This window comes from Poromitra crassiceps, assembly GCF_964638095.1.
Source record: "Poromitra crassiceps genome assembly, chromosome: 18".
Classification (NCBI taxonomy): Eukaryota; Metazoa; Chordata; class Actinopteri; order Beryciformes; family Melamphaidae; genus Poromitra; species Poromitra crassiceps.
This window is the reverse complement of record NC_139636.1, coordinates 18,324,532-18,342,400: the sequence shown is the minus strand read 5'-3', so window position 1 is coordinate 18,342,400 and position 17,869 is coordinate 18,324,532. Positions and strand designations below refer to the sequence as shown.

The 17,869-nt window shown below is 45.0% G+C and overlaps 2 protein-coding genes across 2 annotated transcripts in view; one reads left to right on the top strand and one right to left on the bottom strand.

Moving 5' to 3' along the window:
* Positions 1-17,869, top strand: part of LOC310792979 (voltage-dependent calcium channel subunit alpha-2/delta-4-like) — a gene marked incomplete at both ends in the record, with an annotated part of 81,085 nt that overhangs the window by 38,531 nt on the left and 24,685 nt on the right. Inside the window, 6 exons of the mRNA XM_083654736.1 lie at positions 4,050-4,095; positions 4,651-4,748; positions 5,513-5,609; positions 6,288-6,380; positions 7,897-8,018; positions 8,338-8,406. Coding sequence (XP_083510862.1) covers positions 4,050-4,095; positions 4,651-4,748; positions 5,513-5,609; positions 6,288-6,380; positions 7,897-8,018; positions 8,338-8,406 — 525 coding nt within the window. The remainder of the gene's footprint in view (positions 1-4,049; positions 4,096-4,650; positions 4,749-5,512; positions 5,610-6,287; positions 6,381-7,896; positions 8,019-8,337; positions 8,407-17,869) is intronic.
* LOC310792420 (uncharacterized protein) lies at positions 11,553-15,165 on the bottom strand (the record flags this gene model as incomplete). The annotated part of the gene is made up of 5 exons (XM_083654119.1): positions 11,553-11,780; positions 12,421-12,653; positions 13,190-13,510; positions 13,721-14,092; positions 15,120-15,165. 5 exons carry the CDS (start codon positions 15,163-15,165, stop codon positions 11,553-11,555), a joined length of 1,200 nt encoding a protein of 399 aa, XP_083510245.1.

The window sequence follows — 17,869 nt, the reverse complement described above, 5'->3', positions numbered from 1 at the left end:
AATAAGAAAAGAAAACGACACAGTCGTAACACCCCCCAACCCAGAAAAAAGTTCCCCCCTCAAAAAAAAAAAAAGAGGACAATTTAGAAAATACTTTTACCTTTACCTATCTGTGCCCGTTAATGCAGCACCAAATTATCTAAAGGTCGTACTTTAATTCAAGGAGGCATCTCAATGCGAGGCAGGCCTTCATCCCAATCTCGGCCTGTCTCTAGACAGTATTGTTTGATCATAGACTTTAACGTCTGATGAAACCTCTCCAGAGCACCTTGTGACTGAGGATGATAAGCACTAGAATTGTGATGTTTTATAGACAGTGTCTGTAGAACCTGAGCGAAACATTTGGACATGAAATTCGTACCCTGATCAGTTTGCACTGACTTTGGCAAACCAAATGTAGAAAAAAAACTCACCATAGCTTTGACAACACCTTTTACCTTCAAATTGCGCAATGGCACTGCTTCTGGGTAACGTGTTGCCGCACACATCAAAGTCAAAAGATATTCACAGCCTGATTTTGTTCTTGGGAGTGGACCCACACAATCAAGAATTATGTGCTCAAACGGTTCCCCCAGCGCCGGAATAGGGCGCAATGGAGCAGGTGGGATAGTTTGATTAGGCTTCCCACAAAGCTGGCACACATGACATGACCTACAAAATCGCGCTACATCTGACTTTAAGCCAGGCCAAAAAAAATACTGCAAGATACGATGGTACGTCTTCCGGACACCTAGATGTCCTGCATCACCATCATGAGCCAAATTAAGTACCTGAGGTCTATACTCCTGGGGAACAAGTACTTGTTGTACCCCACCCCAGTCTACACGTGAAGAATCAGCAGACGGCTGCCAATTACGCACCAAAACTCCATCCTGGACACTATACATACTCACAGTATCTGAGTTGTGCGCTCCCGCCGCTGTCAAACAAGTGGACAGGCTTGGGTCAGCTTGCTGTGCTTGCACAAACATGCTGCGATCCACTTCCAAGCTCAAACTCGCTGCTGCAGTAGACAAAAAATCAACTTTGTCAGACTTTACCTTCAACATGTCAGACTTCAGATCTTTTTCCTCAGAAAACAAAAATGAGTCGGACAAATTCAATACATCATCAAATTTACGCGCCTGTGCACGCGTCACAGCACAGTCAGGAAATCTCTCTTCCCCATTTTCAGTAACAGATACTATGACAGGTTTCTCTCTAACTTCAAGCACAGGAGGATACACATTCTCACCGGCCAAATCGTTACCCAGAATCAGCGTAATACCATCCATTGGCAATCGTGTACGCAAAGCTACTTTAACCAGCCCGGTAACGAGCGGTGATCGTAAGAAAACTGTATGTAAAGGTGCACGGAATTCTGTCAACGCTACACCCCACAACAATGCATCAGAACCACATGACGTCTTTTCAGAAAACGGCAAGACTCCCTCCAGTACAAGCGACTGGAAAGCTCCAGTGTCCCGAAAAATGGTTACTGGTACCTGCTCTGTGTCCTTACCTGACAGCGAGACTGAGCCCTTGGAAACGAAGGGACGGTAGCTAAGCGCCACCTCATCACCGTCAGTCTCCCTGTCTGAAGACAGAGAAGGCACTACCTGCGTAAACACCACAGGTTTGGTAACAACGATTTCTTTTTTCGTACACTCCGCTATTAAATGTCCCACCTCGTTACAACCATGGCACCGGCGTTCCCGTCCACTGTAACTCGAGCGCGGCGACCCTGAAACAAAAGACTGTTTATATGGCACTTTCTGACCATTTCCATTCTCCCCTGAAGACGAAAAACCACTACGCCCCACGGACGCATTACCGTTTGGATTACGCACGAACGCGTTCTCGGCGCGCTCCCGACGCCCGAAATCCCCACGTTCACGGCGCACATTAACAAAACTGGCTCTATGGGTCAACTCAAACTCATCCGCCAACACACTTGCCTCGGACACAGTATCAACTTTTCGCTCATTTAAATAGCGAACCACCCTCTCTGAGATACAGTTTTTAAACTCCTCCAACAACAACAATTCTCGAAGTTGGGCAAAATCAACGACTTTACACGCTGCACACCATTTATCAAACAACATTGTTTTCTCACGCATAAACTCTACGTAAGATTGATTAGCAGTTTTTACCGTTGATCGAAACTTTTGTCTGTATGCCTCTGGAACTAGCTCATATGCGCGCAGAACAGCCGCCTTCATATGATCATAGTTCAGACTGTCAGTTATCGATAACCCTGTGCAGACTTCCTGAGCCTTTCCTATTAATTTGCACTGCAAGAGCAAACCCCATTTGTCCTTTGGCCAATTCAAAGCTCCAGCAATCCTCTCAAAAGCACCAAAGTAAGAGTCTGCTTCTGCCTCCCTAAATGGTGGAAGCAAAGCAATTTGTCGGCCCATGTCAAAAGTGGGTGTGTGGACTTGTGTGTTCACCAGTCCTGGCTGGCTGAACAGATCTCCCGTCAGGTTCTCTGCCTGAACGGATGTGGCACGAGAGGCTCTATCTTTGGCTTCGATCTCCTTCTCCTTGATTCGGAGGTGCGCAAGCTCAATTTCCTGCTGCATTTTCACTTCGTCCCGCCGAAGTTTAACTCGCTCAATTTCCAAAATTAGCTCCAAATCTTCTCTGCTAACCCCGGACCTAGACAAAGCGGAATCAGAGGGAGGGTTGGCTGGAATATTCTCACCATTGCCATCTAGTGACTCATCCAGCTCCTCTTCCTCTATTTTTCGCTCTCCCCCGGCCTCAGGAGCAACAATCACATTTTTAGCCACCAATGTGTCCACAACCACTTGAAATACTGCTGCTTTCTTTCTCGCAGCTCCAGGCACGACAATGCCATAATGCTGAGCGATAGCCACCAGCTCTGCTCTTGTGCACTCCACCAGAAAGTCATACTCAGGCCCCTGCACAAATTTATCTACAACGCTCATGACCACAATACAGTACAAACTACGATACAGCACAAACTGTCAATCAACTTACTTACGGCTCACAGCTCACAGATGAACTGTAACAAAGAAAAACAGATTAACATGTCCCATTCACAATCCTCCAACCACCACACTGGAATTTGCAATTATTTTACTGTTTTAACCCATACAGCAAGGAAAAAAAACAAAAACCAAGTGAAATGCGGGTTTGCGGGTTTTTTCTGCTCTCAATGACAGAGCAAAACAAAACACAGGAACAAGACCGGGACGAGCCCCCAATTCATGTTACGACCCCAAGTCTAGGTCTGGGACCAGAACATGAAATACACAGAAACAAGTTCAAATATACAAAAACACGTTTATTTTTCAAATCATAAAAAGAAAAAGGAGACGATACGCTCTAGCTGACAGAGGATCTGGTCCAGCAGGCCAACGCTTTACTATTACCTGATGTTACCGGTCGGCACTACTGGTCCCTAGCACAGACACAGGCGCATCGCTCCTAAAACAACAAGAAAACATGAATTAACACAGGCCAATACATGCAATGAAGAAAATACAATAATGTAATGAATGATGATGTGCGGATGAGAGAGTCTGGGCCTCACACATCCCAGGACAGCTCTGTCGCCATGTTGAATAATGACGCCTTTTATAGGCAGACAGACAGGGCTGCCATCCAATCAGCAGTCTCTGCAGGTGATTAGTGGATCCAATTCTCCAACCAGCTGCACCTGGTGAAAGACTGAACCAAAGACACACTTCTCTCTGAGAGCAACACCCACACACAGGAAGCATGTCAGGAGAAATAGCACATGAGTAAATGGACTGGACTCAAGTCCATTTACGAATCTACCTTTAATTAGAAATAACAAAGTTCAATAAGAAAAGAAAACGACACAGTCGTAACAGCTCGGTATTGGAAACTATTGATAACGTGTATATATTGCGTGAAGCCATTGGAGCCGACCTCCCAGTGGTTAGAGGACCCGCGCATCCGAGACTCTGAAGGAAGAATGAGTGATGAGTCTCGCGCTAGCTAGCTGGCGGTATGCCAGATGGTATTTAATGAATTTAAATTAACTGAATAGTTTTTGTCTTTTTTCTCCTTGGCAGGTCTGCATGACCTGACCTCGCCTGACCTCACGATCGCTTCAGAGTGGTACGTCTGCATCCCTTTAACCCTCAGCCACTGATAAACACATCACATGTCCCTTTAAAGGAACAGTTCACCGAAACATGAAAGTTGTGTCATCATCTCCTCTCCCTCATGCCAGTGGAAACACAGGTGAAGTTAGCTCCTCCCCCTCGTGCCAGTGGAAACACAGGTGAAGTCAGCTCCTCCCCCTCATGCCAGTGTAAACACAGGTGAAGTCAGCTCCTCCCCCTCATGCCAGTGTAAACACAGGTGAAGTGAGCTCCTCCCCAGCATCCCAGTGTAAACACAGGGGAAGTCAGCTCCTCACCCTCATGCCAGTGTAAACACAGGTGAAGTCAGCTCCTCCCCCTCATGCCAGTGTAAACACAGGTGAAGTTATGTTTCATTCCAGACAACTCAGATTATTTTCTGACCTCCTACTAGAAAAAGTGCACTAGAACGCCACTCAAAGGCGGAGCTCCGACTTGAAAACTGGGGGGGGGGGCGGCAGTGCAGACAGACAGACAGAAAGAGAGACAGGTGTTGTGTGAAGCTGTCCACTCCTCTCCTATCCCTCAGGACGTACTGTGAGACAGACATCGACCCACACCATCGCAAATACACCCAGCTCCAGGCCGCCATCCGCTACCTGCTGGGCAAGGAGCCCGACCTGGAGTGTGAGTTTCCACACTACACACACACACACACACACACACACACACACACACACACACACACACACACACACACACACACACACACACACACACACACACACATATAGTGTATGTGTGTGTGTGTGTGTGTGTGTGTATATATATACTGTATATATATACATACATACATACATACATACATACACACATATATAAAGATGTATATAAAATACTGAATAATAATTTGTATGTGATGGTTTCCCGAACAAAAAAGGCTAAATTAAAGGTTAAATTATATATATATATATATATATATATATATATATATATATATATATATATATATATATATATATAATTTAACCTTTAATTTAGCCTTTTTTGTGGGGGAACCATCATACAAATTATTATTCAGTATTTTATATACATCTTTAAAGCAACTAAATATGTAGGACGCTTCAGTGCAATATGGTTTTAATAGGATAAAGACTAAGGCCCTTATCTTTACTCAAAATCTCCCTTTCTTTCTCTTAATTACCACTTGGGCAGTACATCAAAGGACGTGTTTCAGCGACCTAGTGGTAATTAAAAGAAGAAGAAAAATATTTTGAGTGCTAAAAACTAGTAAAGATTTTGCCCTTGCCCTTGCACTGGGTGTAAGATATGCCCCTAAGAGCGTAAAAGCATCATGAGTTTGATTTCTATAATGAATTTGAAGTCAATAAATTCAGTCATTCCAAATACATTCATAAGACAGTTTGAAGAGGTTGCTGTGTGTTGCCTAGGTGATGAGCTGTTGCTGCAGCAGACACTGTTTGACGCCGTGGTAACAGCTCCGCTGGAGGCCTACTGGAACGCTCTAATGCTGAGCGATGGAGACGGGTGAGAGACAGGATGAAGACCTGATTTTATATTCACATCATGTGAGAGAGACAGGATGAAGACCTGACTTTACAGTCACTTTACATTCACATCATGTGAGAGAGACAGGATGAAGACCTGACTTTACAGTCACTTTACATTCACATCATGTGAGAGAGACAGGATGAAGACCTGACTTTACAGTCACTTTACATTCACATCATGTAAGAGAGACAGGATGAAGACCTGACTTTACAGTCACATCATGTGAGAGAGACAGGATGAAGACCTGACTTTACAGTCACATCATGTGAGAGACAGGATGAAGACCTGACTTTACAGTCACATCATGTGAGAGAGACAGGAGGAAGGCATGACTTTACATTCACATCATGTGAGAGAGACAGGATGAAGGCATGACTTTACATTCTATGAAAACCGTCTATAGTGACTTGACTACAACACTGACTACTACTGTCTTTTAGTTTATGGTATTTTATTTGTGGTATTTTAATTCATTTCATCTTACATCTTAGCTTGTGTTGTCTGTTTTAGGTTTTTTACATCTTCTGGTTCAATTGAACTGTTCTCTCTCTCTCTCTGTGGTGTGTGGGCGTGCGGGTGTGTTTGTGTGTGTTTGTGCGTGTGCGTGCGTGTGTGTGCGTTTGTGCGTGCATGCGCGCGTGTGTGTGTGTGTAGCGTGGAGACAGGCATAGAGACAGCCTTCCTCGGGACTCGAGCCGGTCTGATGAGGATCACGAGATACACCGCAGCTGAGACCAGAGTGGCCAAGTACACACACACACGCACACACACACACACACGACTATGCGCTTGTCCGTCGGCTTCCCGGCAGCGCGCTCCCCAATGTTGAAGTCAATTAAATGAACGGTTCTCGAGATAAACCGTGTTTTATGTTGCTAGTACAGTAGGTGGCGCTATGACTATGCCCGTGTCTGACATTGGGCAGCGCACTCCATCGGGTTCCTGGCAGCGCACTCCCCAAGGTTCAAGTTGATCAGATGAGCGGTTCTCGAGATAAACCGATTTTTGTGTTGCAGTAGGTGACGCTACAGTATGACTATGCGCATGTCAGAATTTCATGGAATACTGCACTGCACTGCGTCAGGTCCCCTAGGGCACCCCACAAGTTTGGAGGCGAGCGGAGCAATGGTGTGCAAGTTATGGCCATTTAAAATCTAAAACATTGACCTAGCGCCCCCTATGGGCATACATTTTTGGTCAAATTGCTGGTCAGTCAGTGGAAGACTCTTCATAACCAGAATCAACTGAATCAGATTTTGTGGTTATTTTGCTGTTATTTATAACTTTACTGTTTAGTTATAAAGTGCCAAAGCCACGCCGTCTTCCGGGTTCGGCATACGCACCAAGCGATTTTCCACCACTCAGTTTTCCATATACATTTTGTAAAATGCTTATAAAAACAGCTTTAATTGGTCAAACCAAGTGATTCAGCTATATTTAGAATCAGGAGAGACCATAGTTTCAGGCTGTGTCCGACACATGATGGAGTACACATGGCCTAGCTCATTTGTTTTGGGCACAAATGGCAGTAATGACATGTAATGGCTGATAGCTAGATACGGTAGTCTTGTTGTTAAAAATACTGTCAAATTATATTTACTGTTTGTTAACCATACACAATGTTATTGACTTTGAAACTTGCTAGCATAACGTTAGCTTTCTGGCTCATAGCTGAGCCAAAGGGTTCTATCATGAGCTGAGCTGATCGGACTAGATTATCTTCTTTGGTCAAGTCTAATCTAAGGTTCATCCTATTTACTGGAGCAGTGAACAACGTTCCCATTGCATGAGAAGCTGATGGGATGGGATGGTAATGATTGTTCCAGGTATTAGTCCAACCCTCAGATGTTGCCAGGGAAACAGAGTTATGGCTTGTGGCAAACTTTATATTTATATTTCGCAAAACGCATTAAAAGATACATTGAGATACATTCCTTCATTTTCTGCTCGTACCAGATGCTGTCTCCTCTCTCACTGTAGGTAATGTTTCAGTGACATTTTGCCCCACGGCACGCATAGAAGAGGTTTTTTTCATCCCTTTTCTTCTCTGATTGTTTTCCCTCTGGCGCCCCCCAGGGGAGATGGGCCTCACTGTGTAGGCTAATGAATACTTTGGTGCAGCCAGCTGCCTGCTGAGCAGCACAGCAGTTGGTCAGTGCGGTGGAAGAAGCTTCTGTGAAGTAAACTGTGAACAAACTGTCCTCCACAGGAAGTTCAACCTCAAACTGTCCTCCACAGGAATAAAATTGATTGTCCTCCACAGGAATTTCCTGACGGCGTCTGATAAGGACAACCTGTTCACCGTGGACCACTTCCCGCTGTGGTACCGGCTCGCCGCCGAGAACCCGCCCGGACGCTTCTACTACTACGCCATCAACAACAAAGGTCCGCATCCGCTTTCCATGAAAAAAGAAACCCAAAGACCAGCGGAGTCACTGGTCTTTTGTTTCTTTTTGTTTTTGTCGATTAATTCATTAGGAGATCAGCAGAAAATGAATCGATTCATAATTTTAGTCCTTATTTATTATTTTTGTTGTTTGTTTTCATATTTTTTGGTCTTTTTTATATGCAAATAAACACGTAGCCTACATCATGTCTGCTTGCAAAGACCACACTTCACCACTAAAGAACTCCTGAATGTGTTGAAGCTCACAGACTGATGGGATGTGACAGTGAAGAAGCTGTATGGATCTTCTCTCCATAGGAGTAAAGTATGTGGTGGCCACCACAGCGGTGACGGTGTCGAACAGAGGCAAGACGGCCATGGCTGGAGGTGAGTGACTCTACTCCAAAACACTGTCTTCAGTTTGTGGAAAGGAGACACGTCTCTAACTGAAGTCCATTCTTCTGGACCTCTAACATCTAGAGCAGGGATGCCCACAGTGTCGAGCTGCCTCTAGTGGGTGCACGCAAGGAAAAATATAATGGTGGTGTAATACTATCATGATCGTCCTTGGTTTTGTCCTATTGGTTTTGCAGGTGTTGCAGGACTTTAAAGAATTAATAAATATATTAATGCTGTACAGTAGCTCACTGTAAACTGCCGGTAAGGCATGGTGTATCTTGGTTATGTGGGGGGGATGTGGCAAATGAGCTAAACTTCCAAAAAAGTGGTGTATCCCTTTAACGTTAGTAAATAGGTTTCACACACATTCAAGCCTCTTAATTGTTGTCTGTGAGCTTCTGTAAAGCTGCTATAATTCTCACTGTAAAAATTCTCAATGTTGTAACAGTAATTAACCTTGATCTGTGTCTCAAACTCTGCCATGTTGGGTCGTTGAATTTGAGGGAATTGGCCTCGGAAAGTCCTTGAATTTGATGTTTAAGAAGTTGTGGGAGCCCTAGGTTAAAGTTTCAAAGATGGAGAAAACTCTGCGAGAAGAGCGCAGTTTAGAGAAATAAAGAGTTTATTATCTCAAGCATGGTTCACAGCTCTCGAATAGAGTATAGGAGACATTCATGCTTATCTCAGAAAATATGGACTCTTTGATACAATCTTATTTTTCTCACTGTATATGATGTGGGTGACCATGTTGAAATGAGGTGAAATTACGAACTGGGAGGAACTGGGGGATGGGAAATCATACCCGAGTTTCCAAATAGAGTTGACGTTTTATTAGATTTTTCCTAGTAAGTAGTGTAGGTATTTCCGACCTCCGACTTATAATCGAACACAGCATTTGTCCTTACTTAACTAGTCTCTCATGCCAGACTGTCTCTTCTACACTCTGCGAATGTAGCTTAGACGGTCTGTAATTCATGCCCACAGAACATTGACAAAGGAAGCGGATGTCCCGCTATCATCGCTCATTATTTTCCCTGAGTTTCCCTTTGCGTTTTGACCAACTTTTCCCTGCTTGAAGTACAGACGTTTAAGCGGAAGCATTTGAAAATTGCGAGAGCCAAGCGTCTGTTTTAAGAGACTAGTGCTTAACTGGAAGTTGATTGGCTCAAAGGTTGCTGTGGCAAGTAATGCCCTCTAGGCGGCAGCACAGTTACACTGGAGGATTAAATGCAGTTTGTAAAGCAGCATGTCTCTGTCAGCAACATGACTCACAAGGTTTAAAGCAGGAGTCTAAAACTGATTTTACTTGACGGGCCACATGCAACTCAATTTGGTCTCAAGTGGGCCAGACAAAGAAAATTCATGCATAATAACCCAATAACACCTCCACATGTTCCAGTTTATTTTAGTGTAAAGAATATATTTTAAGATTTTTTTTTACCATTTAGATAAGGTTACCATAGGCCTATCAAACAATTTATCAAATCTGTTGGTTGCAACTGTGCATTACAATTGATGGCAACTGATGTGCAATTCTCTATATTCAAGGGTACTGAAAAATAGTTTACCATTGATGAATGCAAAAAACATGAATAGGCTACTTTGTATTTAACTTGCTAATGAAACCTGCATTAGCCTTCACAAGGTCATCAAATTGGATTGAAGGACTTCTCAAAGTCTTGAGAACTTTGCAAAGTCATCCTCTCAGCCTGATTGGACCTTCTGGCAGGCCGGTTCTGGCCCATATGTTTGACACCCCTGGTTTAAAGGGTTACAGTGTTATTTGGTAAAGATTCACACACATAGGAACAACAGATGGCACTTCAACTAACAGGTCTTACAAAGACGAATTTCTTTGATTTCTCTCTATCGACAGTCTGTGCTCTAAGTGGGGATGTTGGGAATAAACACAACATACAGTACATAACTGATCATCAGTAAAAAACAAATATTTGTGCAGCACACCAGGAGAGCGGTCACATTACATAGATTCATAGTTGTTTGTACTTTTCTACATTTAAAGCGTGTGCTTACTGGGCTCAAAGAAAGACAACTTGAACGAAGGTAGTTTACATTTTCAAAAGTAAAGACAAAACTAGGGATGCACCGATTTATCGGCCTTATATCGGTATTGGGCGATAATCGTCTCGTTGACACTCAGCCATTGGTCTATCGGCAAATAAGATGACATTCACCGATGGGCGGCAGTGGCTGATGTTTATCTGTTGTGTTGCGTTGTCTGCTGTTTGATAAATGTGTATGATTGAATTTGTGCTCTTTCAAAGATAGTGTGATCAAGGGTTGAAAGACTTTAAGACAGTTCAGTTATTTTTTTATAATGAAAATGTCTTTGTTCCCTGTCACAAAAGGGGGAAGAAATAACAAGAACAACAAAATAAACAAACAAAATAAACATTGGTATAGGATATCGGCCAAGTTTTTCTTTTAAATATCGTTATTGTCCGACAATTTCTCAATCAGTGAATCGCTAAACAAAACAGATGAAGGAACATGAGCCGAGGTGCAGGAGTGCCAGATAGCTTCAGTGAAAAGCTGTTTTCACAGTGCAGGGTTCAAAGCTGTTCAGAGACACAGTGCTGTTTTTTTTTATAACGTTATTATGTTTATGTTTTATTTATTTGCACACTTGCACACAAAAAAACAGAAACCGATAAAAAAAAATGCAAACAAGAAAATAATGTCCCGGTGGAGACAGGAAACCCTGGATGGGCTTATACTGGGTCTCTACTTCAGAAAACCAAATAATAACAATAATCCAATCAAAGGATACAATACAACAGAAACAAGAGAAAGGAAACAAGAAAACAAATAGACAAAGCTGTCTGTGCAGCGTGGAGTTAAAAGCTGCAGAGAGGCACAGTGCTGTCTGTGCAGTGGGGGGAATAACAATCCAGCGTCCATACATTAAGAAGTGCTGTAAATGTGCTTTTTTTAATTCAGAAAACGCTTCAAAACTCATTAAAGTGGTCCTGATTTGCGAAGATTATCACACAGACCTTATTTCAGGCATTTAACCAACATCCCCATACAAAAATCCCATTGACTTTGAGACGAGGGAACCAGGAAGTGCTAAGATCCGGGTCTTAGGCCTCCTTCCTGTGGTACTCTCTGGGTCAGAAGCTGCTGATTCGATACCCGTGGACGATGCCGCCGGCCTCGTTGGGTGGCGCGTCCTCCGGGGATGCGGGTCCGTCCTCGGGGTCGCTGTGGGCCATCAGTGGCTGCCCGCGGCTCTTCACCTCCCTCTGGTAGCGGGCCATCAGCGTGGCGTACACGCAGCCGTAGGTGGCCGCCACCACCATCAGGACGCACACCGTGCCACAGACCACGCCCGCCACCACCTGATTCAGATTCAGATAACTTGATTTATCGCAGAAGGGCAATTGGGTTTTACAGCCTACCCAGTGAACACACTAGAAACAAGCTCACAGGCTAGCAGCAAGCAACATGACATAACATGACAAAGCATAACATGACAGCATGACATAGCCTAACGTGACATTGTGGCATAATGTGACATATGTCAGGGACAACACATCAGCACATGGTTACCTGAGAATCCGAACAAGAAATAAAAAATGAGCACTGCCTAATCTGTTGGGCACAAACAGGATAGAAGAACACCTGTTGTGTTCATACAAGTTGAAGCCATACTGTAGAATAAAGGCATTCATTTAAAGTGACTACAGTACTGTCTGTGTTAACAGTTAACAGCCCGACAGCCGAAGGAAAGAAGGACTTGGAGAACCGGTTTGTTTTCCTGTGGGGTGCATAATAGCGCCAGCCTGAGGACATTGAAGCAAATTCGCTGGACAGAACGTGGTCAGATTGATGCTTTGCTGACTCCGATTATCTGTGAGCAGAGCTTGACAATACCATTTAGGCTACTCCTGTCCTTCACTGACAACCCATTAACCCAGCAAATAAATTAAAAGGTGAAAAGACTTTCAATGATTGAGGAAAGTTACAAGATGGTATCACCTGCGTGACGTGCGCCCGGCGCACACTGGCGGGCCGGTAGCGCTGGCGGACGCAGTCCTCGCCGGCGCTGCTGACCCGGCCGGCCGGGCAGGGGGGCCGGGCGGGGCCGTAACCCGACCCCGACACGGGCACCCCCTGCAGGCAGTGGCTGAACATCTCAGCCGGCACGCTGCGGATGTCCCTGCCCTTCAGCTCCCCCGGGAGGCTGCACTGCACCGCATCCACCTGCCCATCTGAGAACAGAGAGAGGTAGTAGGAGGGAGACAGAGGGAGAGAAAGATAGGCAGGGGAGACAGCGAGAGCGGAGGGAGGGAGGAAGGGGAGAGAGAGAGAGAGGGAGGGAGGGAGCGGGAGACAGAAAGGGAGGTGGAGAGAGGAGGATTGAGAGAGACAGAGGTCATTGCAGCCTCATTGCGTTTTCATATTTGGTGCGATTGCTTTGTTCCGTGCCTGCAGTACGATTGCTCTCTCTACTCCCCCATCGGTCAGCTTTCACATTAGTAATGTTGTTCTGTACCCGACAACACTTAAGTGTAATCTATCTCTACGATGCCTTGCAGTGGGTAGCGCTGTGGCCAAGGAGCCTGCCTTCGAGGCTTTCGTGCAGCTCCCCAAAAATATGACAGAGCGCCGGGTTGACGCGGCTGGCGTGAACAGGCAATAACTGTGATTGGCCGTGACCTTGGGCCACATATGGGCTGATGTGAAAGCCTGCTTTGATTAGACAGCCTTAATCAGAGAGGAGAGCCCCGCTAACAGCCCCGCTCACCTCTGTAAATCATCCACTCCATCCAGTGTTTGAAGTCCCTCAGCTTGCAGTCGCACTCCCAGGGGTTTCCGGCTAGCCGGAGGTGCTGCAGTGCCGCCAGGGGCTGGAAGGTGGCCCTCTCCAGGGCCCGCAGCCTGTTCCCGGCCAGCGATAGCCAGGCCAGCCCCTGCAGCCCGTCCAGCAGGCCCGGCGGCAGCCACAGCAGGCCGTTGAAGGACAGGTCCAGCCCTCTGAGTCTCCACAGCCCCTGGAAGACCTCTCTGCTCAGGCCTCGCTGAGCCCCCACGATCCCTTGACTTCCATTCAGGCCCTGCACCGCCTCTGCCAGGGTTCCTACGCAGTGTGGAAAAAAACATTAGCCTGATTAAAACCATCCTGATCACATGACCTCACATTATTTTTCGCTCCATGGATCAGTGTGGATCTCCAGCCGATCGATTTCCTGAAATTACAATGTAACCGAGCCAATCAGGGACTGCGTCAATGTAATCTGGAATCTATGGAAATTTGAAATGTAAAATGTATAGGCACCCTGCTCTGTGTTGTTGCCGGGGTCCGCGGTCTCCAGGTGGACCCCCAGGTAGTTAGTGGAGAGGTTGAGCCACCGCAGGCCACCCAGCCCCGAGAAAGCTCCAGGCCACAGGTTGGAAAGGCGGTTCTGGGAGAGATCCAGGAGCTCCAGGCCACTGAGGAGGGACAGCTCTGAGGGACCCAGGGAGGAGAGGTTGTTCTGGGGCAGGCGCAGGGTCAGAGTGTCCCGGTCCAACAGAGGCAGCACGGGGCTCAGAGAGAGCAGGCCGGACGCCGAGCAGTCGGTGGTGTTGCGATAACAGCTGCAGACACCGGGACAGCCGTGGACTGGTTCCAGCATTCCCAGTACAACCAGAGCCAGAGCTGCACAGACTGGGAGAGAGACATGAGAGAGAGAGAGAGATAATTTAATTGAACTTGGATCCTTAGCTAATTACCTAATTAACTAACAGTTTTTCATGCTTGAAAGTCTTCCAACAGCGATTTGGACCAGTACTTTATGTTTGGACCTGCGTAACGCCAAAGAGCAGGAACAGCTCAATCTTTTCTAATGTCACGTCTGATAGTGAGGGCCATTAAAGAGAGCGACACGTCTCTGAAATGTCACAGGTTCAATCTCTCTTAAGTGTCCTGTGAGACACTGAGTCAGGCTTTACCTGCTCAGTCATCACTCACTGTAAATCATGCAGGAGACAAAGGTCAGCTAACTACCTAACATGTAACACTGCCACTTTGGACGTTGGCAGTTTGAATTCATGAATATCCAAACTCTCCTGAGCCAAATCTGTATATTCCTCTTTAATTTTGTGTTGATACTTAGTGTTTTTAGTTTAGTTTAGTTTTTTGCTTCTGAGGGCAGCAGAGTGGTCACCTGAATAAAACATTGGCATTGTACATTTCAAATAGGTAGAATATCAATGTTTCTGTATTCTCCCCAATTGTACTTGGCCAATTCACCTATCGCTAAGCCACGCCCCCTTAGCCAGCTGCTTCTTTTCACCTGACAGCGAGGAGTTTCACTCATACCCCACTGGCTTCCCAACCGCAGACACAGCCAATTGTATAGGAACGTCTGACCAAGCCGGAAGTACCGGTGCCAGGAATTGAACCTGGGTGTCCGTGGTGGTATAGGCGAGTGCTTTTACCCAGACGGCAGACGCCCCAGAATGATAATGTTTCTGAACCAAAAATACCAACATTTCTAGATACGTGTATATCAAGGCCTAGACCTCTAGCAGTCGTGTCAATAACGACAGTCTGATACTGAGATAGTGCAGTGGAAATAAGAGAGTCATCAGGGGTCGGGGTGGTGGATGCGGTGGAAAAGTGCCTAAAGTCCAACAGCGGCAAAAAGAGTTGTTTTTTTATTTGATGGGGCCTTTGGAGTGTCAGGACTCACCCAGACTGTCCAGGTGGGTCCATCCAGACCAGTCCAGGTTCGTCATGTCTGTCCAGATCACACCACTGTCCGGCTACACACAGCGTCCTGGAAAACAAGAGATAGAGTCGTTACATTAGTTATAGTTACCTTTTGTCGAGCAGCTGGAAGTTTTTCTTGGATGTGCGTATATTTGTTTTTTCACTGACATCACTGATGATGTCATAGACATTGTGACATCATTGTGATGTCATCAGTGAGTGATGCTAATCAGTGATGCAAAGTTGAGCAATTGTGCTTCGCTGCTTGAGAGGGTAACACAGTAGTGTTGTCAATGGAGATGGAGAGGTCAGTGGGAGGGCATTTTCCCTGGGAGGAAGAGTAGCTGTGTCTTACCAAGATTGAGCTTTTTTCAAATTAACCTCATTAGCTGACGCAGCAGAGTGTTCCTCATCATCTCCCAGCTGGTCCAGGGATTCAAACCCGTGACCTCCTTGTCACATCACGCGCCAGCCGCTCTAAGCTCTGGACCACTGCTGCCACGAAGAGGGCAACTCTGAGCAGCGGATGAAGTGAAACAGATTAAACGGCGTATGTACAGATTAAAAAATCACATCAACGGCTTAGTCTGCGGCAGATGTGCAGTATTGGCATGAGGAGGCGGAGCTTGGTATTAGGAGGCGGAGCTTGGAGTTAGGAGGCGGAGTTTGGCCGTGTTTCATTCGCCCTCGTTATTTTTCTCTTGCCTCAAACAAGCAGCTGCACTGTGAAGATGAATAATCCTTTGTGTTTTCCATCCAAAACCGACACTGGAGAAAAAGTCAATGTCAGCTTTTAGTTTAAAGCAGAGGTTTTCAAAGTGGGAGGCGGGCCTCCCCAGGGGGCTCCAAACGGTTTCAGGGCCGGCTCAGTCCATGGAAGTGAAAAAATATTATATTAGCTATTACATTAGTTATCAAAAGGAGATCACAAACCTAAACCTAACCCTAGAATAGCCTAAATGTTGGTGATTTGGTTAAAGAGATAGTTTGGAGATTCAGTAGTTTTGGGGAATTTTACCGTTTTTCCCACTTTCCCAGAGTCAGAAACAAATAAATGCCTTCAGACAGAGCTTATGACAGACCTTTTATGTATTTGGTGTAGTCACCTTTTCTCCTTGGCCTTCGTTACTGTGTAGGATGCTGATTTTATGTCTTGTGTGCGTTGTGTATTTTATGTATTTTACGTATTTTAATCAATTTTATTGTGTTGCTTATTTTCTTCTGTACAGCACTTTGGTCCTCTGTGGTTGACGTGACAGTGTTGCAGCCATGATGTTGCAGTAGATATTAGCCCTGGCTTCTTATGAATGTTGGTTATTTGGCGCAGGATCAGATGACGTGCGACTATACAGCAGTTGTTAGAACATTTGAAATAGAACACCAACCGTTACACAGGTAGAAAAACTGACTGGAGGGGGGCTATAAGTCCTCCCTTTTCCTTGTGTTTCCATGCCATCTTTTGTCTGGAGCTGCTGTACAGAGCGGCAAAGCCAAACATCGCCTCAAGGTTTTCTTTTTATTCACTCAAAAGGAAAACATTGCTACCGCGCCGCCCGCAATGCCAGCACACAACGCGAACATAGCTTTTGTACAGCCACTGTACTTGATGTCACATCCTGTGTTCAGTGCTGGATGGGCCTCAGGGCCAAACTGAGGAAAAAAAATATATATATAAAGATATGGGCTGTGATCTAAAATTGGATATCAAGAAGACCCTCCACACCCTATAGCTTTAAAGACCCCTAAATGAAAAGTATGTTCTTTCTGTTCTATGATTGATTGTTGATCAGTTAGACCTCGTTAAGCTCTTTCTCTTTAATGTCCTTTGAGACGGACTGTGATGAAGAGCTGTAGGCTACAAATAAATCAACTTAAACTGTAGACAATTTAAAGGCTGCCTAGAATCGAATTTAAGGCCATTTTTATTAAAGGGGAGGGAAAGCTGTCAAAACCAGCCTGTTTTTGATTCCTGCAATATATTCCCATGAAACGTCCATATATATTACGAAAAGTATTTTTCGTGCATAACCCTATACGAACACAAGCGATCAGTGTGCCTGCGTAAGCTCCTGTATCACCAATTTGAAAATGTTGAATTATGTCCCAAAAGTTTGTTCTCATGGTCATAGTTAGGCAAATAAAACAACTTAGTTAAGGTTAGAGAATGGTTTTGTCATGGTTAAATAAGAAATGCGTTAATTGATTGATTGATTGATTCAAGTGTCATGCACTCCACAACCCTCATGGGTTTACAAGACACATAAAATACAACAATAAAACATTGCATCAATGGTACATTTAAAATAACACAAGTCGCAAGTCAGCATACTGCTCAGACAACAATACGGATCAATACATCACTTTCTAAAGAATTTTATGTACTTTGAAAACACTGGGGATCGAACCCCGGTTGTCTGCATTGAAGGCAAATGTATACGCCTGGCTCGGCTGTCTGCCACCCCGACCACAAGGCCCTTACAGGCCACCAATTTATTTCATATACCAAGTGCCTGTATACCCCCCGCTGGTTACTGCGCTTTCATACATTATGTGGGTTATATACAAATTATAGTGCATTACTTTTCAAAGGTTTAAGTAGGAACAGTGAAACGAGCCTGTTTCTGATTGAACACAGCTAATGAGAGTTGCGAAACTATACATGGGCAGGGTTAATATTTAAATGTAATAATATATACTGCATTATATAAATAATAATTTATTTACAGACTT